The sequence below is a fragment of the Sciurus carolinensis genome, chromosome 6, assembly GCF_902686445.1.
Source record: "Sciurus carolinensis chromosome 6, mSciCar1.2, whole genome shotgun sequence".
In the NCBI taxonomy this organism is placed as follows: domain Eukaryota; kingdom Metazoa; phylum Chordata; class Mammalia; order Rodentia; family Sciuridae; genus Sciurus; species Sciurus carolinensis.
In genome coordinates this window covers 99236445-99259061 of record NC_062218.1, presented here as the reverse complement: position 1 = coordinate 99259061, position 22617 = coordinate 99236445, and the positions used below count along the sequence as shown (strand labels likewise).

The window sequence follows — 22617 nt, the reverse complement described above, 5'->3', positions numbered from 1 at the left end:
CTAAGGAGGAAGTAATTTGAAGAATTTATTATATTATCAGACCAAAGAAAATAAAACTTTACTCAGAAAAATAATCCGATAACCAATATGAAAATGACAACAAAACAACCCCACTGTTTACACACTTGAGACATTAACTGCTGTGAGCCAAGAACTAGGATTTCTCCCAACACCCCACCCCCTAAAAAGGGGCCATCAGAAGATGGAACACTGGAACGGAAGTTCAAAGATACAATTTCTTGGTCTGTTCTAACCATTGTACAATTTTTATAAGTCCACCAGTATGTCTTTACAATGAGAGTAAACTGTGTTCCAGGACAGAGTCAGCAGATAGAGAAGTCAGTCCCAGGGGGAAACAAATTAAGTGCCACTGAAAGAAGGGTTAATTCTTTCAGGTCACAACATCTGGAATTCAGGTCAAATAACTGAGAATTTGATGAACACAAATTGCTTTCAAATAAGAAAAAAATGAATGCAAACTTACTGTCTCTACTATTCCTTTGTAATTTCCATGTGCTGTGCCACTTTGCTCCACTGAGTTGCAGTTGGACAAATCTGCCCAGAGTATTCAAAGTGAGTCATTAGCAATCACACCACGAATATACAAAATCTATCTTAAGATTCAGTTTCTTTTCACGGAGACTCTGAAGAGGGTGCCAAATTCAACGTCAAGTTTTCAAAAATCTCCAAAGAGAAACTCTGCCCTGTTGCAAATAATTGCTTTTAGAACCTCACTGCCCAGGTGACTCATGAAATATAATTTTTTCAGTAAAAGTCACAAATAGATTAAAGTCTGGTATCAAATGCTAAGGTTTACTAAGCAAAAAGAGAAAGATCAATGGAGGAACAGAGAAAATAATTTATCTTAATAGACTTTGCCAATAGTAAAGCAAATAAACAAAAAAAAAAAATTAGCTGGTAGTAACATTTTACTCACTGATCCTCCCATTTGTCATCTGCTTCCATTCAAGGAATTACTCTTTCCAAAAACAGTTAGTTTACATTACTGGGTAAACTAATGATAGCCAAAATGCCTGACAATCCCATATCAAAAGAAATATAAACATTGGGATTTCTGTCTATTCCTTCTATTGAAAAAAGCAGTCTTTGGAGTAAAAAAATAACTTAAAATACCACTAGCAGTATGACTCCATGTTACTAACTTCTCTGAGCTTACTTTTTTTTACACTAGGAGTTGATAAATGTTTGTTTAACGTATGACTTACAGGGAATGAAATCACGTATATACATGTTGCAAAACACTGTATTTTTCACATAGCAGGGTGATCAGTGAGTACAAATTCATTTACTCTCCCTTCCAATGCTCACCCAATTTTATTGCAGCACACGGCATTAATTGCACCCCAAGACTTTCCTGTCATCTAAAGTAACTAGGTAAAGAAAGAGAAAGTTCAATATGGGAATTAACAAGTTAAATCTAGCAATGATGACTTTCAAAATTGAGTGACTTTTGCTCCCATTTTGCCATGCTACAACAATGTGACTCACTCCTTCCCTATACCCGCAATAATTTGGGGCTCTTCACTGAATTTTCAGTAGTAGTTAGCAGAAATCTGCCTTTATTAAACCCATACACTCGCCTGGCAAAATTCCAAAAGAAAATTCCACAAGATTTTCTGACACAATTTTCTCCCTAGATTAAAGAGTTGTGTGTCAAGGTACATATTAATACAGGTCAGTGTAAGACAGAAATAGTTCATGTATCAAACTGCCCCAAGCTTTGAGTCTTGAGATGAAAAGTAAGAATGTCATTCCTCTGAGCTTCCGGCTCACAGCTGGTGGCAAAACTGAGCCTTGCCTGGCTTGCTCTCCATGCCTCTTCACCACCTGCAGCTCACCCCAAGCCCAAAGAACTTCGCAGGAATTTGTTAAGCCAATGTCTATAGCATCCTTATTTAAAACTAATCCCTTTTACATGCTTTCAAAAGCTATCATCTAAAGAATTCTGGAAACTCTTTGATATCCCTCCCCCATTTTTCTTGATCTGCAATCTGCCTCCTGTGGTTACACGGTATTGACTAACATCAGTCTTTTCTGATAAATGAGCAAATCTATCTACAATGTCTATGGGAAATTCTACTCTCAATCAAGGACAGAAAATTCTGTGCTTATGCATTGTATTACTCAAAGATTATCAAGAACTTATAATATGACCATATGAACATTAAAAAAGATAATGTCAATGAAAAGACATTACAAAAATATAGGAGAGACAAATATTAACTCAATTTGTACTTGTTCTAAAAGACCTAGATAAAAAGTAGTTGTTTCAAAACCTAATTCATCACTATGTATGGGACAAAATTTTGTCTTCTAAAATCCAGGTTTACAGTATGACAAAGATCTGTATTATTTCAAGCATGCATACAGAGACAAGCATAGTACTCCTGCCCATCCATGCATTCTTCAATAATTTATGTGCATTCTTCACAATAATGAACAATCTGGCTGTATAACTACTTAAAACTAGCACAAATACTCACACTGGTCTTCATGTAAAGTAAGCCATCCACTTTGTAAGCCTTTTGTAGTTCAGTGCAAACCAAATTTTAGATCCAGAAAATGAACACGTGTTTTGGAATTACTGTCATTTAACTTAAAGACATTAGGGGCTTGATAAGGTTACTTTACATCTCATTAAAATCCTAGGACTGGTCAACAGGGAATCAGAAGTTTACAGACTGCATTTAACTAAATGCAGGAACATTGTTTTAAAATGAATTCAGAGTATGCCAAGAAAAGTGGCTAGGAGACATTTCTTTTTCTCTTCCTCCCCAACCCCAGCATGTCCTGGTTTTCGCCATTCCCTCGTATCTCTAATCCAGGCTCCCTTGCCCAACCATCATCTTTCTGCCTTACCCTTATTCATTTCCTCTGACATGAGGAACATCAGCACCTTACAGAACAGTGACCACATCATATGGCCAAAGGAAACTCTGGTTTCAGGGTGGGGTCTATATTCTATGGCTTTATCATCTCTGATGTGCATTTCCAGAGGATCCTATCACATTGGTTCAGTGCATTACTAGAGATTAACTAGATAGTTTGTACTACAGGCAGTCCAAAATATAAACATAGTAAATAGAGGTGACTCTACCAGACCCAGAGGTCTCAGAGCTCTAAAACAAATTAAAAATAAAATAAAAAATAAAAAACACTCCTATGGAATTAAAAAAAAATTGTTAAAACCCAATTTTTCCTACAGGAGATATAGCAGAGGTCCTTTCTCCTTAAATTTCACAATGTTACTTCTCAAAACATAATCTTTATTCCCAGATCTGATCTTTTGCTCTACAAAAGCAAGTTTAACATCAAATATTTAAGACTAATCTTCATTTCTCAGATAACTTTATGGATAAGTCCTCCTACATTTGAAAAAAAAATGGGAAGTAAAACAATTCTCTAGTGCTATTTTTCTAGAGAAGAAATATCAGATTATGATCAAATTGGAGGTACTATTAATACTTAGTTTACCAGATAACTTGCCATTGTTAATAATTCAATGAAGCAACCACATGCTGGGGAGGCATGTGAAAATACACGACTTTTTTATATACCCCTTGAAAAGTATCTCACCTCATTTTGAGAAACAACATCGTTTTTGAGAATAATCAGGTTTCCAGCACTCTGCCCACTTTGGCCTGTGAGGTGCCTGCTGTCAGTCACTGCTGCTTGGGCTCCCCCAGGCCCTGGTCCTGTCTGGGCCCCTGTGTTGTAAAACATGAAAGTATCACTCCCTGAGCCTGCTGTCAGACAGGCCTTGTAGCAGTAGGTCTTGGTGAGGGAGCCATTCCCTCGAACCTCAATGAAGTGAGGCTGCACCTTGAGGCCATGTGGTAACCTGGCATCAATATTGTTGTTGGCCTGTTTGTATAGTTCTGCAGGACACCGCTCCCTCACTCCACAGAAGCCTCCACAGCACGAAGTGCCATATGCAGTGTAGTGGTAGCACTTGATGATGCTCAAAACAATGATTGTCAAAAGAAATATAAAAGATACTGTGCTTAATGCTATTATCAGATAAAGTGTAATTTCAGAGTATGTCCGAGGACTCTTCACATGTCTCTGAGTGTCAGGGAGAATTTTAGAAACTCTATCCACCACAGCTACTGTAATGGCCACAGAAGATGAAAGTGATGGCTCTCCATTGTCACGGACCACCACAGTCAGGTTGAAAGTGGTACCACTCTCATCTCCTATCTTTCTAGTAGTCCTAATTTCTCCTGTGTGCAGTTCTACTTTAAAGAGATCCAGGTCAGAAGTCTGAGCTAGATGGTAAAAGAGCCAAGCATTTTGTCCAGAGTCTGAATCCATGGCTATGACTTTGGTGACCAGGTAGCCAGCAGGGGCAGTTCGAGGCACCATCTCAATGGCTGCTGAGGAATTGGTTGAGGTAGGGTACAGAATGTGAGGGGCATGGTCATTCACGTCCACCACATACACATTGGCGGTCACAGTGCTGCTCAGTGGTGGGTTCCCCTTGTCCTGGGCCTCCACAGTCACAAAAAACTCTCGAAACTTTTCATAATCAAAAGAGTTGACAGCATAAAGGTTGCCACTGGCACTGTTAATGGAGACATAGGAGGTGACTGGCAGCCCTTGAATCTCCCTCTCTAGGAGGGAGTAGGTCACCTCGGCATTCTCCTTTTCATCCGGGTCTGTGGCTTGCACAGTGCAGAGCAACACTCCTGGCAAATTGTTTTCCTGGATGTAGATGGAATAGGAGTCCTTCAGGAAGCTTGGCGGATTATCATTGATGTCAGAGATTTCAACCTGCAGTGTCCGCTGGGATGTGAGTTGTGGTATTCCCCCATCAGTGGCTATCACTGTGATGTTGTAGGCAGCCACCCGCTCACGGTCCAGTGGGCCACTCACCACCAGTGTGTAGGAGTTTCCAAAACCATTCAGTCGGAAAGGCAATGTGGCCTCCAAACCCAGGCTCACTTTCCGGTTGGGGCCCGAATCTTGGTCATTGACACTGAGAAGGGCCACAACGGTGTTGGGTGCAGCATCCTCAGGCACTGGGCTATATAGGTCTGTGAGCACCACTTCTGGTGCATTGTCATTCACATCCACAATGTCCACCAGCACCTTGCAGTGACCCGCCATGGGCACCGGACCCTGGTCAGTCGCCTGCACATAGATCTGGTAGGAGGAGGCCTCCTCATAATCCAGGGCCCCACTCACTCGCACTTCCCCGGTACTAGCATCTATGCTGAAGAGCTGCCTTTCCCGGTCCGAGGTGTAGCTGCTCAAGGAGTACCTGAGCTCACCATTGGAGCCCTCATCCGGGTCTGAGGCATTCAGCTTTACCACCAATGTGCCTCGGGGCGCGTCCTCCCGCAGCTGGACGCGATAAGTGGACTGGTCAAAGGCGGGAGAGTTGTCATTAGTGTCCAGGACACGCACAGAGATCTGCGCCGTGCCCGAGCGGGCTGGGCTGCCTCCGTCCACAGCCGTGAGAACCAGGTGGTGCAAGGCTGCCTGCTCGCGGTCTAGGCCCTTACGCAGCACCAGCTCCAGGACCTTGCTGTTCTCCTGCAGGGGCTTAAGGTCCAGCTCAAAGTGTTCACTGGGGCTGAGCTCGTAGGACTGCACTGAGTTGGCGCCCACGTCAGGGTCCTGCGCGCTCTCTATGTGAAAGCGCGCTCCAGGCGCCACAGATTCGCTTACCTGAAGCTGGTAGTCTGGGCGCGGGAAGCGCGGCGAGTTGTCATTGATATCCAATATCTCCACCTCAACGGCGCTCACCGCCACAGGGTTGTGCGCCAGCACTTCCAGGCTAAGCAGGCAGCGAGGCCGCTGATCACACAACGCCTCACGATCAATGCGCTCGTTGACGAAGAGCGCTCCACTAGTCAGGTCCAGCTCCAGGTAGCGCGGGCTGGGCACACCCAGATGGTTGATACGCAGGCAGCCAGGCCCCAAGCGCCGCAGCTCCAGCCCCAGCGCTCTAGCCACGTTGCCCACGAGTGCGCCGGGTGCTTGCTCCTCCGGCACTGAGTATCGTAGCTGGGAGGCCGCTGGGCCGGGCAGCAGCACAACCAGCAGTAGGAAAGACAGCAGCAGCAGCCAGGGCAGGGGCCGCCGGAGTCGTGGATGCTCTCTAGCCCACGGTCTAGTGCCAGCCTGCTCCATAGCCTCCGGCGGCGGCGGAGGCAGCCAGGCAGGGCCCGAGGCAGCAGCTTAGCCAGCCCTGCTCCACGCCTGGGCCCCGCCTCCGCCTCCGCTCGTGCCGCCCTGCGCCGACTCCAGTACAGTTCACGCGCTACCAAACGCTTGGGGCCGCTCCCCTCGCTGGCCCCCTCAAGGGCCCCCAGCCCCGCTGCTCCTGCTGATCCCCCATACCCCAGTTGCTCCACTCTCCTGGAGTCGCTCAGCCCGGCTCCGCTTCCTGCAGCTGATGCTGATGCCGTTGCTGCTCCAGGGGGAGGGAAAAGGAAGCAGAAGGGGAGGGGGAGAGGGAGGAGTGTTCAGCAAGTCCAGCTCGGATTCCGCACTAAAGTGACGAACTGCAACCTCGAGTGTCCAGACACTCCCGCCACTCCGGCCACTCCAGCCACTCCAGCCTCATCTCTATCACCCTGGAACCGCCAGATCCCCGCAGACGGCGGGAACCTGGCCACTCCCTTTCTCCCTGCCCCCACGATCCTGTAGGTCCACTCTCCAAGGGCTCTCGCCTGCTTAACGGGTCTTGTAAGATTAGTCTGTGTAAAGCAGTTAAAACCCTAGAACTCAAGCTATCGCCTCCCCTGAAAAAGATTTCCAAGCACAGTCCCGGAAAATAAACAGAGAACCTTAGCTAAGCATGGGAACCTGGGTGGCGGCTCTACCATTTAAAGGACCCAAATGCAGGTGAGGTGCTCTGGGGCCACTGGGATGGGAACTGATTTTTTTACCTGACCCCCACATCTTCGCTGGAACACTCTTTAGAACTACAGAAAGTGCTTAACTCCGAGGGCAAAGGGCTGGAGGTAGCAAATGCCGTCCTCCTTTAGGGAGCAGACCTAAAACTAGCATCCTGGGATTCAATACTCAATTGTGCTCCTAGCCAAGCGGCCCTTACTTTCAATGTGTGCTTTGGCAAATAACCAGTATTTCAGTGTTTAAAACTCTCTTTAAACCATTAGCTCCGCGAAGCTGCAGGCAAACCTCTTATTTGACCCGTTTAAGTCACAATAGGGAAAAATTTGGTAGAAATTTTAAGAGCTTCTTCCTCAAGCGTTTCCTAATCCTCAAATCCTTTTCATTTATCACCCAAGACGTTTTCTTTCAAGAGTGATTTAAAATTTTTTTCTTTAATGGATGACAATGTCTTCAAGAGCCTGCAAAACCATTAAATCAAGAGAGTTACTCTTGATCTTCTAAGCCAGGCTGGAATTTGAACTCCATTAATGCTTTGCAGTAAAAAAAAAAAATTGCTGTTATTAAGCAAAATATGGGAGACTGGGATTTTTTTTACAATAACCAGTAATTTCAATGGCTGCAGCTCATGTTCTATAAATATAGGCTCCTATAGACCTCTGTGCCCCTGGGTCCCCAAGACTATCCTTACATTGCTGCAAAAACAACACACAAATTCTCAACAGTGAATGAGAAGACGGAAGGAGTAGAACAAGCCTTTCCCTGCTGTGTCATTGCCTCTGCTTCTCAGTTCTGAATATTCTCTCTTCACAGGCCCTCTCATCTCTCCCACACAGGTTTAAATTCTATTGCCCAATGTGCAGAAAAGCACTAAAATGTCCTTTCTCTTCCTCATCTTCTAGCATCATTGGATTTGTAGATCTTCTCTGTTGGTCATTTTCTAGCTATGGACTGGAACAAAGCCAGAGCAAGACCCAACATTTGGCATGCTTCCCTCCTTGAGGGGACAGCTAAAGGACCCAGGGTTATGATCCTAACACCCAGACTTCAAAGGCCTGAACTAGCATATCCTTCCTGCTACCCAAGTGCACTCACTAACAACACTCCATGACCTAACCAGTTTTATTACAGAGAAACTCCCATCTTCCTCTGAACACTGCTGTTTCTTATTTGTCCTCTTTGTTCCCTCAAGGGTGCAGAGTGGGAGGCAATTTCCATCAAAATCTATTCCTGTCTCCTTTCTTAGGTCTCTGGCTTCTCCCTCTTCTGTCTGCATCCTCCCCAAACATCCCTCAGTAATTCTGTCTCTGTTTGCTGTGGTAATTTGATCTCAGGGAGCCTTAATCTCTCAAGTGCACAAACTGTAGTCCTGGCCTATGTCCTCACCCATTACTTACTTTTGAAAACAAATGGCTTATAAGTGGAATCAAGTTATAAATTGGCAGGAAAAGTGACCTTTCTTCCCCTCATCTCCTCCCAGCCCTCACAGTCGCTGCCACCTCTGCCCATAGCTCAGAAACCTGCCACTGGGTATTGACCGTGCATGACCCTGTGCCCCTGAAATGATCACAGGCACTTAAGGAAGAGATTAAAGTGGCAGAGGTTTGTTGATGTTTTTAACAGAATCCCCTAAATGTCATGTCTCAAGAGAAAAATTGTTTTTCAGCAATCTGTTGTTCCTGCAAGGACACCTCCCAGGTTGTCCATTTTGATGCTTCAGGATCATAAGCTCCAACTAAGTGTTTACTCCCTTAATGATTGAGAAGGCAACATACAGCCAACACAATTAGCCTCCTTTTCAAAGACATTGTACAAAAGAGATGGTATACTCTATTTTTGGCACTACAATGATTTTGTTCCTCACACTATGGACGGAGGCCTCTGCAAACCTTACCAATGGCTCCAATGTGATTGCTCTGACTGTTGGTAAGGCCCCTTTCCACAAATATGAATACTAGTGCCTTGACCACATCACTATGCATTCCTTTCCCTAGATCGTGCAGAATACCTGACTCAAAAACAGAATAGAACAGTGATTAAGAATGCAGTATTTGAAGTCAGTCACACCCCTACTAATGACTAACTTTGTGGCTTGAGACATGTATTCTTAACCTAAGCTTCAATTTACTTGTTTCAAATGAAGTAGTCATACTAAATAAAACACAGATGACTAGTATTATGATTACATCAGATAATGTATGTAAAACATATTGCACAGTGACTGACAATAGCATTATTTGTGCTGGTATTTGTGGAGGTGATGTTATTAAATGCAACAATTCTTATCATCAGACAACATCTTGGCTAATAGTCTACATGTGGCATGGTTCCTTAGATAACAAATATAGATAAGCAACTGCAACTATGCCATCTAAGAAATCAATGATGATGGGGAAGATGAGTGTGCACCAAAATTAAGCTTTCTCAATGGTTTCTACAACTTAACCTGTATCTTGAAAGCAACCCCCCAAAACAGCCCCTTTTTAAACTGCCAAGTAAAAGGAACTTCTTCCATAGGAATTCCTTCAGAGAATTTATTTCCTCACAAGAGATTCACCTTTTTAGGATACACAGAAATACCTTAGTAACTGAGTATAGAGTAGTTTCTAAATAGCATATGAACACTAATGCCTTGCTGTGATTTCCAGCACTCAGCATAGAACATTGCACAGAGGGCTCAATTCAGTTTTTTTTTTAAACAGAAATTTGCTCGTGTAATTTTAAATAAAATAGCTTCTTCTTTGCTCTTTCCCATTCCAAATCCTATATAAATTTCAAGGTCCTGCTCAAAACCTATCTAATCCATGAAAGAGTATCTATTCTAAACATAAGGATCTTTCTTTCTCTTTCACAATCTACAGTTTATCTCTAAATGTTAATATATGTCCTTCTTTAATTCACACAAATACTTTACTATTCTCCAATTATAAGCAAACTAAATTCAGGAGCCATGTCTTATATATGTGTCTCCTTCACAGTGTTGGAAATCTTATAGATTCTCAATAATGTTAATTGCTTCATCTTCTTCAGATCCTATATTTAGCAAATTCAAGAACAGCTGCTGCAACTCAGGCATTCCCACTTTGCTGTATGTGAATAAACCACATCTTTCAAAAGGAGGGATCAAAAGCATGCAATGATTTTACTATGAATTTCTTCTTTAAAAACTGTCGAATGAAGATATAAAACAATGTATTTCAAACTGGGATAACTAACAAAGTTGTTGAACCCTAGGAAGGGTTTTGCCCAAAAGTAATATGCTGTCGTTTTTTCTACTTTATATAAAATTATAAGTTATAAAATTAAGGTATTCTTTGTTTATAAGAAAAGTGACAAGATTAGAGAACAGCCAAAAGACAGGGTGTTATGTTTGTTTATGCCTATGCTAGACAAGAACTTTGATAATGTGTCTTACTTATATTTTTTAATTATATTTGTAAAATCATTTCTCAGGAGATCTTTGGGCACAGGAGAAAACCAATCACAACACGACAGAATTAAGCCTACAAGAAAAATACTGGCACTCAGTAAACTCTCCTAATTCACATAAATTTTCCATTCTCTATTATCAACATCAATACAAATCATTTTATTTTCAGAGCCAAGTGATCTGGAGTCTTTTGGCCACAGGGCAAAAGGACATGCTCATTAGTTTGATCAGGTTTGGGGCTGACAATTATATGTATCTGTCAAATAGAGAAGGATCTAGTTTTCATTTTTAATTTGTAAATGTATGTCGCTCCACAAACTGAGCACATTATATAATTTAAAATAGACATCTCCAAAGTTTAGTCTGATCCAAAGTAGTGTTAAAACTGTTAATCTTGTTAAAAATGGATGGAACTCCTGATCTTCAGGCATTTCCACAAGAAAAACACTTTTCAACATGATTACAGCATTATTTACAGATATAGTGCCTGAAGTTTTTCACATGAAATGACAGCTGAGTTTTTTCACATCTCCCTTCCTCCAAAAGGAATATAGAAGTAAAATATTTGGCATTAGAAATTGGCTTTTGTGAAGAGATACTCTAAATTTTTGGTTCTGAAAAATTTATATGATGATACTTGGCTGAGGTTTCTGAAAATTGCTTAGAATAAACAAAAGGGACTCAAGCCATCTTTGATGAGTATTAAAAAGGGAGAGAGAGTTAAAGGCTTGGGGTCACTAACAGATAAAAATCAAACTTTACTTCTCAATCAGTATTCTCAATTGAGCAGCCCTAACAAGAATCGTAGATTATTTAAGGTGGAGATTTACTTAGACTCTTACCCAAATTCTTCATTTTTCATCAAAGAAAATGGCTAAGTAGAACCTGAATCTCAAGATTAATGAGGAAATAGGAAGCACAAAAGTGATGAGTCAAAGGTCTGTAACCAGATAAATGATCTTACAAGGTACTAAAAGACCTTACAGATGACTAGAGAACTAAATTTCCTGTTTTTTTAAAAAAGTGCCACTGAGTTTTATATAAATTATTTCAAAACTCTAATATTACTAAAATGATTTTTATGAGTACTTAGAAATAAAGACATTCCTCCTAGCAACTATTTTGGCTTAGTTAAAAGTTGTTAACTTACAACAAACCACATAGGCTTAAATTTTTTTCAAATAGGTGTTTTATATTTTTCAGTTAGTAGACTCATTGATAAGGGAAATGCTACAGACACAGTCCATCTGGAATTCATGGAGACACTAAACAAAGTCTCCAATATATCCATGAAGACAAGATGAAGAAAGGCAGCAATACAGTACAGTTATAAAGTTAAGTGATTTCATAATTGTTAAACACTACCAAAGAGTGTTTATTAATGGAATTCTTCAACCTGGAAGAATTATAACAGGGACTACAGGGATCCACCCTTGGTCTTATCCTATTCAACATTTTATCAATGATTCAAGACAAGGAGGTAGCAAGCTTTGTCCAGGGCAATCAAGCAGCAACTTGAGCTCTTCTAGAACAAGAATCATCACAGGTGAGTTTAACATAGGTTAAGCTATGTTATTGATTCACTAAAAGTACAAATATTCTATTTAAGATCCAATACATGCCCCACATTCATAAGTTTGTATTTCAGCTAACATCTGGCTTCTAGTATTGCCATTAAGACCTGTTCCAAGTTTCCATTCATCACTTAGGACCTCTTATTTTAATAGAAAACCTTGTTTGGCCCTGTTTCACATCTCTAATTCTTAGAATTTTGGCCACAGAATAAAATGAGAATTTGGCACTAAAGAACATCCTTGTTCCCAAGTGGGTTTTAGCCAAAGCATTCATTGATTTCAGTGTGTGTGTGTGGGTGTTCGTGTGCATTTATAATTTAGATATTGCTGAGGCATTTTGATTTGTACTGTTTTCCAAGATATGACCTGATCTCAGTCTAGACAAAGGCCCAGTTTCTAGTTTCTTTCCCCCCTGTGTTTGTTGCCTTGAAACAGACAAGTCAGCCTACACAGTTCTCAGAAGTTGCCATTCACATATCCAGAGTTTCAAGTAATTGTTGGTTTTTGGGGTAGCCTTTACTTCCTGATGTCTTGAGAATTAACAGTTTATGTATTATTTCTACATATACATCTAATCTCATTTAATCCTCATGAGAGACGGGTGAGATTGGTATTGATGAAGAAATGAGATTCCAAAACAGTGAAGGAAGTTTTCAGAATATCCAGGAAACTTTTTCCCTAAGCCCCTGTTTCTAGAGGTCTGATATAACATCTGACCATTACACATGCATCCCTGCTTTAGAATCTTATTGGTCACAAGCTATTAATTTAAAGTATTTTTAATGGAGTCCTATTTCAGTTGTTTTCATAACTACAAATTTCTCCATTTTTTAGATATTTCAACTGGATCATCTGGGTATGGTTTTTTAAATAGTTGACCTTAGTAAAATCATGATGTAAAAAAAGATCTTTATTTTATATTCTAACCTCTTCTTTCAGTACTATCTTGCCACCTACAATATTCTGTATAAGTAGTGAAGTTTTACAAATGACTTTAATTCTTCAGATATAAATCCCACTCATGTATTCCTTGTGATAGATTTTGTTAAATAATTCCTTCAATAGTTATGCTCACAACGTGGTAAGATGAGTAAAGTACTAATTCTCTAAAGTAGCCAGACTAAAATGTACTATTTAATGAATAGCAAAAGATGCTTTAAGGTATTTTGATAAAATACTGATGGTATTTAAAACTTCCTTATCAAACCTCATTTTATTAAAGTTTAGAAATAAATTACAGATTCTTCAATTTTCTTTGTTTCTCTCTATCTATCTCAACAAGCAGATACTTGTTGATCTGCTGACAGAATTGAGAGGAAAAATCTTGTTCTGCTTATACAATGCCTCTGAACTAACGGTCTCAAAGATCTTAAAGCCATTTTGCTTGATGCATCTACAACAATATGCCTTGGTTGGTACCAATTTCAGCTTTCTAACACAAAATTTAAAAATTATTTAAAACTCCCAAATCAATTAACAATTTGTGGCCTTTCTTTATCTAAATCTATTGTCAATTGTCTAATAAATCCAGTGAACCAAAAACAATATGGTGATAACTTTAGCTAAGATGTAAAAGTTGAAATAGAGAGGTTTGATAATTTACTGGAATATAGAGTAGATTTCAAGGAGAACTGAGTAAAATTTTCTTTTCACTTCAGTGTTACATCTATTTTAACAGAATTGTCACCCTCAGATATTCAATATCCTTTGTAATTAAAATTTCATCATAGCCTCCTATGATTGGTTTTCTGCAGTACTCTAGTATTCCTTTGATCCAATTATCATAAGTTCATTTAAAATTTCAACTGTGTATGAAATATTTATTGGATCATAAATCAGTGTATACATAGGCTATGTTGGGACAGCCATGCCTCATAGAATATGTGGACTTAGTGCTCCTTAAGTTAGCAGGAGTTGAGGAATAGAGGGGATTATTCAAATTGCATAAAGTGATTCTTCTCAAGGCACAATAAAGACTTCCAATAACCTGTTAAAAAAGTAGCAACAACCCTGATTAAGTCAGACTGAGTTTGCTGTGATTTATTTTCATTTTTTCTTCGTCTTCTTGGTAGTTTCAATAATATTAAAAATATATGCTATTTAGACCAAATTCAATTAATTCAGAATTATTAAAAACAATAAAAGTTAAAGTCTTTTAAAATCATATTACCCTGTACACTATACTACTCACAGATGATTTTATACTCCTCCAGACTTTTACCTAAGCACATATAAATATGCACACTTATACATTTTGCCAAAGTGGAATCACTCTACACACTATTATGCAACTTTTTAAAAAATTTTACTTAACATATATAATATACATCTTTTCATGTCAGTACTACATTAGTACTGCCTCTTTTGCAGTAAAGAATATTAATTGTATTGAAATTTTGTAACTTATTTTTACTCATGATTGAATGTTTAGATATATTTCTGAAAGTGCATGTATGTACATGCTTATGCATTTATTCTGAGAGGCGCTCAGTTAAAAGAATTCACATTGAAGTTAGACATGCCAAAATGTTTCCCCCAATTTTTGTGGCTATTTATAATTTCGATCGATGCTAAATAAGCCAATGCATTTACTTCTGATTTGTCTCCAAAATTCTTAGTTCACAGTGTAAAGAAACAGAATTATGTTCAGAGCAGTATTTTGTTTTTCTTAACAAAAACCGCATAATTTACTTTGTATGATTCCCACAAATGTCTAAATGCTCACAGTCACAGCCCCGTTGACTAATGCATTATAGTGTATTTATATCATTTTCACCCTATGTTCAGCAAGGTTAAAACTGGCACCTCTAAGAATGTATATTCATTGATAATATAGCTCTCCAAACATTCACTCCACCCTTTATCCAGAGATTAAGAAGTTATTAAATATACTACTTGGATGAATGAAATGTTGAAGCAAAAACTTAAAACATATGATCTGCAGCTGAAGTAAGTTCATGATAGCCCTTCCAGAGGTCAAAACTATAGCATATGGACAAAAGGAGGAGAGGTTGGGTAACAGATACAAAATCAGACAGGAAGAGCATGTTCTAGTGTTTTATAGTAGAGTAACCATAGCTAACAATAATTTTTGTGTATAAAATTTCAACATTTAGAAGAAAAGATTTTGAATGTTCTCATCACAAGGAAATAATAAATGTTACAGGTATATGTGAATTACCCTGTTCTGATCATTACACTTTGTATACATGTACTGAAATACCACACTGAACCCCATAAATATGTGCAATTATTATATACCAATTAAAAATAAAGTAAAAATACATAAAATGATTATCTAAGGGCTCTAGAGAATACAGTAAACTCAGTAAACCCCTTTAACTATGGTTTCTCTTTCTACGGTTTAGTTGCCTGTGGTCAACTATGATCTGAAAATACAGTACAATACAATAGGTATTTGATAGAGAACATTCAAATAACTTTTATTGTAATATGTTGTTACAATTGTTCTATTTTAAATTATTATTAATCTCTTACTGTGCCTAATTTATAAATTAAATTTTATGTATGTATGCATAGGAAGAGCAGTATATGCAGGCATACCTTGTTCTACTATTCTTTATATTTATTGCATTCCACAGATAATGTGTTTTTTACAGATTGAACACTTGTGACAACTCTGGTTCAAGCAAGTCTATCAACATGGTTATTCTAATAGTTGAAATGATCAGTCGTATTTTTAGCAATAATGTATTTTTAATCAAGGTATGTACGTTATATTTTAGATATAATGCTGTTAAACACTTAATAGACAATAAAATAGTGTAAACATAACTTATATGCACTGAGAAACAAAATATTTGTGTATCTCACTTTTTATTGCAATATTTTCTTTATTGTTGCAGACTGGAACTGAACCTTACAAAAATCTCCCAGTGTGTTTGTATAGGTTTTGGTACCAAATGTGGTTTTGGGCATCTGTAGAATGTCTTGGAACTTATCTTCCATGGAAAAAGTGGAGCTACTGTGAACAAAAACAAGCAGATTTGGGGGAGCAGGGTACCAGAACTTAAGAAAGGAATCAACATGGAGTGAGTTTTCTGTTTTTATTGTTTGGGTGTGAGAGAAGATTGAGGTGGTGGCACAGCGAAATGAAGCTAAAACACAATACATCATGTTTAAGTTGGGTTTTGTTATGGTTTAGATATGAGATGTCTCCGAAAAGTTCATGTGTCAGATAATGCAAGAAGTTCAGAGGGGAAATGATTGGGTTATGAAAGCTAAACCTAATCAGTGCACAATACACTGATAGAGATGAACTGGGTTGTAACTGTAGGCAGGTAGGATATAGCTGGAGGAGATAGGTCATTGGGCATGTGCCACTGGGGTATGTTTTGTTCCTGGTGACTGGAGCACCCCCACCCTGGAGCGCCCCCACCTGCTTCTTGATGCCATGCCCTGAGCTGCTTTACTCCGCCATGCTCTTCCATCTTGATGTTCTGCCTCACCTCCTGCCCAGGTCAATGGAGTTGACCATTTATGGACTCAGGCCTTTGAAACCTTGAGTCCCAAATAAACTTTTCCTCCTCTATGTTGTTCTTTTCAGATGTTTGGGTCACAGCAGCTAAAAAGCTGACTAAAATAGGTTTATTCCAGGAATGGAAGATTTTCAACATTCAAAAATTTGTCAGTGTAATGTAACACATTTGTAAGAAAAAGAAGAAAATCATGTGCTCATTTCAATAGATGGGCAGTTAGTATTAACAAAATTCAGCTACTCATGACCAAATTAGAAATAAAAGGGAACTTCCTCAGTTTAATAAAGCATTTATGAAAACTCTGTGATTAACATAATAGTTAATGGTGGAATATGAAACTTTCCCCTCAAGATAAGGAATAAGGCAAGGATGCCTGCTCACACCACTTCATTTTGTACTGGAAGTCTTAGTCATTGCAATACAGTGATAAGAATAATATTAAATATAAGGGTTGTAAAGGAAAAAGTAAAGTTTCTCTATTTGCAAATGATTTTTTTTTACTATTAAATCTTAAGGAATCTACAAGTCTTAAGAAATAAGCTACTCAAATAAAAATATGACTAGAAAGTTCTCAGTATATAGGCTAATATATAAAAATCAGCTGTTTTATATATTAGAAGTAACTGGAAAATGAAAAAAATTTAAGTACATTTATAATAGAATTTTAAAATCATCAAATATTTAGGAATAAGTATAGCAAGACTTTCAAAACTCTTAACACTGAAAATTACAGAACTTGGAAGAGAATTTTTAAAAAGACTGAAATAGATAGAGGTATACATGTTCATAGATCCAAACACTCAATATTAGGATGTCAGTTATCCCAAGATTAATCTATAGATTCAACACATTCCTGGTAAAAATACCAGCAAGATTTTTTATAAATTGATAAGCTGATTCTAAAATGTATATGAAAGTGCAAAATATCTATAACAGCCAAAGACATTTTTAAAGTACAAAAAGTTTGGAACGCTTATACCACTAATTTCCAAACTTTATGAAGCCACAGTTTAAAGACAAACTACTTTTAGTGAAAGGATAGACAAAGGAATGAAAAGATTAAAGGAACAAAATAGAGACCAGAAGGAACTCTGCACTTAAATAGTCAATTGATTTTTGGCAAAAATGCCAAGATAATGCAATAAAAAGAGCAAGTCTTTCCAAAAAGTGGTATACTATATATTCTTTTGCTTATTTTTTACCTGTACAAATGACAAGATTTCCTTGTCTTTTAAGGCAAAAGAGTATTCCAATGTGTGTATCTACCATATTTTCTTTATCCATTCATTCACTGATGGACACCGAGGTTGATTCCACATCTAAGTTATTTTGAATAATGCTGCATGAACATGGGAGTGCAGACATCTCTTCACTTTCATTCCCTTGTTCACCACATACCCACTAGTCAGACTGCTAAATTATATGGCAGTTTTAATTTTTAATTTTTTGAGGAATCTTCATACTGATTTTATAGTGGCTGTACTAATTCACATTTTTCTCAAGAGCTTGCAAGTGTTCTCTTTTCTCCACATCCTTTCCAACCTTTTATCTGACTTTTTTTTTGGTATGGGGGATTGAACTCAGGGGCACTTACACACTGAGCCACATCCCCAGCCCTTTATCACATTTTATTTAGAAATAGGGTCTCATAGAGTTGCTTAACACCTTTCTAAGTTGCTGAGGCTGGATTTGTACTCATGATCCTCCTGCCTCAGCCTCCGGAGTCACTAGGATTATTCCAACATCTTTTGCCTTTTTTACAATAACTATTCTAACTGGTGTGAGATGATATCTCATTGTGGTTTAACTTTATACTATTATGATGATGAGTACTTTTGAGCATTTTTTATATGTGTCTTTTGGGCATAAGTATATCTTCTTCTAGGAAATGTCTGTTCAGATCCTTTGACTATTTTTTAACTAGATTATTTGTTTTCTTACTATTGTTTTGTTTGTTACATATTTTGGAAATTAACCCCTTATTGGATAAATAGTTCGAAAATATTTTCCCACATTCCATAGGTTTTCTCTTCATTTCATTATTTCCTTTGTTGTACAAAAGAACTTTAGTTTAATATAATCTCATTTGTCTATATTTTATTTGGGAGTCATATCCAAAAAATCATTGCCCAAACCGATGTCATGGAGCTTTCCCCACATTTTTTCTTATAGTCATAATTTCAGGGCTACTTTTAAGTCTTTAATCTATTTTGAGTAGATTTTATATGGTTTGAGGTAAGTGTCTAATTCATTCTTCTGTGTGTGTATATCAAGTTGTCCCAACACCATTTATTAAAGAGCGTGTCCTTTCCCTATTAGGTATTCTTAGCACCTTTGTTGAAAATCTATTGGCTGTAAATGCATGAATTTATTTCTCTATTCTGTTCCATTGATCTACGTGTTTGTTTTAATGTCAGCAACCTGCTCTTTTGATTACTGTATCTTTGTAGTATATTGTAAATCAGACAGTGTGATGTCTTTGGCTTTTTTTTTTTTAAAGATTGCTTAGGCTATTCAGGGTCTTTTGCAGTTATATATTAATTTTATGATTTTTTTATATTTCTGTGAAAAATATAACTGGGATTTTTATTGGGATTGCATTGAATCTATAGATTGCTTTGGGTGATAAGGACATTTTAACAATGTTAATTTCTCCAATCCATGAATGCAGGATTATCTTTCCATTATTTGTCTTCAATTCCTTTCACTAGTATTTTATAGTTTTCAGTGTACAGGTCTATTGCCTCCTTGGTTAAATTTACTCCTAAGTGTGTTATTATATTTGTAGCTATTATAAATGATATTGTTTTCTTGACTTCTTTTCTGGATATTTCATTGATGTGAACAAACACTACCGGTTTTTATATGTTGATTTTTTTTATCTTACAAACTTTACTGAATTGATTTATTAGATTTAACAGCTTTTTTGGTAGACTATTTATTTTTCTTTTTATAAGATCATCTCATCATTAAATGGCAACAATTTTATATTAGATTTTTGAGTAGAAAAGAATGAACATTGGCTCTTAGCTCATAAAAATGAAATTGAATGGATCACAGAACTAAATCTAAATGTTAAAATTGAAAAATCCTAGGAAAAAAATATGAGGAGGAAATCTTTGCAAACCTGGGATAGCAAGGTTTTTATTTTTTAAAGGAGATCACAATGGGCAGAAATCATAAAACAAAAAGTAATTTACATTAATCAAAACTTAAAAATTTGGACTTTAAAGACATTGCTAAATAAATGAACAGACAAGTTATGGGACAAAAGAAAATGTCACAACACATATATGTAAGATTTGTATACACACTTTTACAACACAATAAGACAAATCAATATACAAAGGTAAATGATTTGAACACACTTCACAAAAGATCATATATACACAGAAACACATGAAAAAAATAACATGATTAGTTTTCAGGGAAATGGAAATTAAAACCGCAGTGAGATATTAATTTCATGCCCATTAGAATGGATAATATTGAAAAAATTGGCAATATCAAGTGTTTCTGAAGATGTAATTTCACTCATATTTTTCTAGAGAAAAATACTTTGAAAAATAGTTTGTCTTTTTCTTAAAACATATACCCATCATAAAAATTCAACCCCTCTCAGGTATTAAAGAAATAAAAGAGAAGCAACACATGTCCACACATATGTACACAAGAGTGCACAAAGGTCTTATTAATAATAGCCCAAAATTGGGAACAACATGAAAGTCCATGAACAGGTGACTCAATTTTTAAAAATATGGTATACAATAAAATACTGCTACACAAATAAAAGTAATGTACTACTGAAAATACACAACATGAATGAATCTCAAAGTCATTATGCTGAATGAAAGAAAGCAAACATAAAATGTTCACACTGAATGATTCTATATATTATTTTAAAAATGCAATTAGTCTATAGGATGGCAGCAGATTAGTGGTTCTCTGGGCCCTGGGACAGAAGAAAGAATGACAACAAAAGAAACAACAGGACACTTTGGAGGGTGATGGAAATTTTTTGTGTCTTCATGGTAGTGGTACTTTTAAGAGTGCATGCAACCATCAAAACTCATTGAACCATATAATTTAAGTAGATGTGATTATGTTTAAATACTTTAATAAAGTTGATAACATTTTTTAAAAGCTAGCTATCTTATTGCAATAATCATAACATTAAAACTTTTTGCGATTTTTATTAGCTCTTTTTAGTTATGCATAACATTAGGATTTGTTTTGACATGATTACAAAAACATGGAATATAATTTGCTTTAAGTCAGTCCCAGCATTTCCTTTTCCTCTCCCCTCTTCACTCCTCCTGTTTCCTTCCCTCTACTCTATTCATCTTTATTAAACCAATGTGGAAACTGGTCTTTTGTTTCTCTTATCTTGACCAAATTGAAAGAGGTATTCGATAATCTTAAAAGACAAAAGTAAAACAAAAAAGAAACTCCCTCTCCTTAACTGTATACAGTTGCTCATTTTTGTTTAGATTATTAAATACATGGGGGAGTTCTGGGGGTTTACAATTTCTGGGTAATATTTTTGTGTTATTTTAGATGTAAAACTATTGAGGCTACAAACAGAAAATAAAATCTTCAAACACAAACACTGATTTACGTTTATCCTAGTAATGGATTTCCTCCATGAATTTCTGAAACCCCAAAATTAAGCTGTTTAGTAGGAGAATATTAATAATTAGATAGAACAAAAATTTAACCAAAGCACTCTGGGTGCATACAACCCTCAATAGAGTATTTCTATAGAATTATAGAAAAATATTGATTAATTTATAAATGAGTTATAGAATAGAAATGGACACTATACTTCAAAGAAAAGGTGAATCCAAGTGAGGTAGATGGCAACAGATATACAGATAACATTTCACAATTTACCACTCTGCTCATCTAAATAGGTCAAATAATGAGTGCCAGGTTACAAACATGAACATGTATTTTTTTAACTCCTCACTAACTACACAGAAGATAAATCTTCTTTTTCAGTGATAAAATTATTATAAACAAAATATTCGTGAACCCAAGAGTGACAGATTATGAAAGTCATCATAAAAGAAGCAGAAACTAATGCTTATGTTCTCAAAATTCTAAAGCTCTTTTTCCTCTTCACAGAGCTTCAAGAACACCTTGACAATTCAGACTATTTGATTTTTAAAAAGATGAAAGGAAGTTGAGAAGCATCATAAATAAAAAAAATATAATTCACAACACACTGGTATGCACATAAGCATAACTGTACTTTTCCCAATACTTGAATGAATTCTTAGTGGTAGAAGACAGGCAATTTGGAGATGCATTTAATCTTATGTACATTAATAATTAACCATCTGGCTCAGGCTGTCATTAACCTTAGGAAGATATCTTTTAAAGACTTTGGTGGAAATGAAGACTACACCTACCTTCTTATGAGAAAAAGCCAAATGTAAATTTTTTCCATTGCATGACATTTTCCAAATATCAACAGAAAAAGAATGGGAAAGCTACATCTCTTGTTAACTTTCTAGGCATCTGTGTTACTAGTAGGTACTGAGAATAGAGACAATCTGACTTTGTTGGACCTGATTGAAAAGTATTTTAGTTTTATTTAGTCCCAAATGTGGTCAAATATAAGGAACTGAAGAAAAATATTTCTGAGTAAAATAATTGTAACCTTCAACTACTGTAGAAGCAGATCCAGGAGAGAGGTTAAAATCATTCGCAATTATTTATAGAAGTAATAAGCCAATATTAGAAACTGAAAGCATAAAGAGACGTTTCTGGAATGATAGGAATACAGTGGAGGAGATGGTTTGGAGAAATAAGGACAGTTCTAATGTCTCACTTTAGAACAATGGGGAAATAGGCAATTATCATTGTGGATCTCAACAGACTTGTAAAATACAAAAATGGTTAAAAGCGAAACCCAGAATTTTCTTCATAATTGCTCCAACTTGTTAAGATGTTCCCAGGCAAAATAATCTGATAAACAGAATACATAACTAAGGGGGTTGAACCCCAAATCCACACTTGATGTCAACACTGTACTTACTTCTGCTACACCCTACTCTACCAGAGAAAACTCTGAAATGATTTCTTCAGTTACCAGAAAAATCATCTTCAAATAATTAAACCATTGATTAAATCATGTAAAGTAGGAAATATGTTCCTTCCCACTAACAGGCCTCAGTCCTCTAATTATCAACCCTTCTATCTTCAAACTTCTTTTTTGGATCTT

The 22617-nt window shown here is 37.1% G+C and overlaps 3 protein-coding genes across 11 annotated transcripts in view; all 3 read right to left on the bottom strand.

Annotated features, from left to right (window-relative positions):
- The window catches only part of LOC124986835 (protocadherin alpha-C2), a 239146-nt gene that overhangs the window by 35705 nt on the left and 180824 nt on the right, over nucleotides 1-22617 (bottom strand). The window contains exon 1 of one of the 9 annotated variants that reach the window (XM_047555635.1): nucleotides 3598-6492. The exons of 7 other annotated variants lie outside the window; for them this stretch is intronic. In XM_047555635.1, coding sequence (XP_047411591.1) covers nucleotides 3598-6159 — 2562 coding nt within the window. In that variant the 5' untranslated portion in view covers nucleotides 6160-6492. Of the gene's footprint in view, nucleotides 1-3597; nucleotides 6493-22617 lie in introns of those variants that run through there. One more of the 9 variants, XM_047555634.1, reaches the window with a different exon arrangement.
- LOC124986841 (protocadherin alpha-3-like) overlaps nucleotides 1-22617 on the bottom strand; it is a 187576-nt gene that overhangs the window by 5547 nt on the left and 159412 nt on the right.
- The window catches only part of LOC124986840 (protocadherin alpha-6-like), a 166458-nt gene that overhangs the window by 8737 nt on the left and 135104 nt on the right, over nucleotides 1-22617 (bottom strand).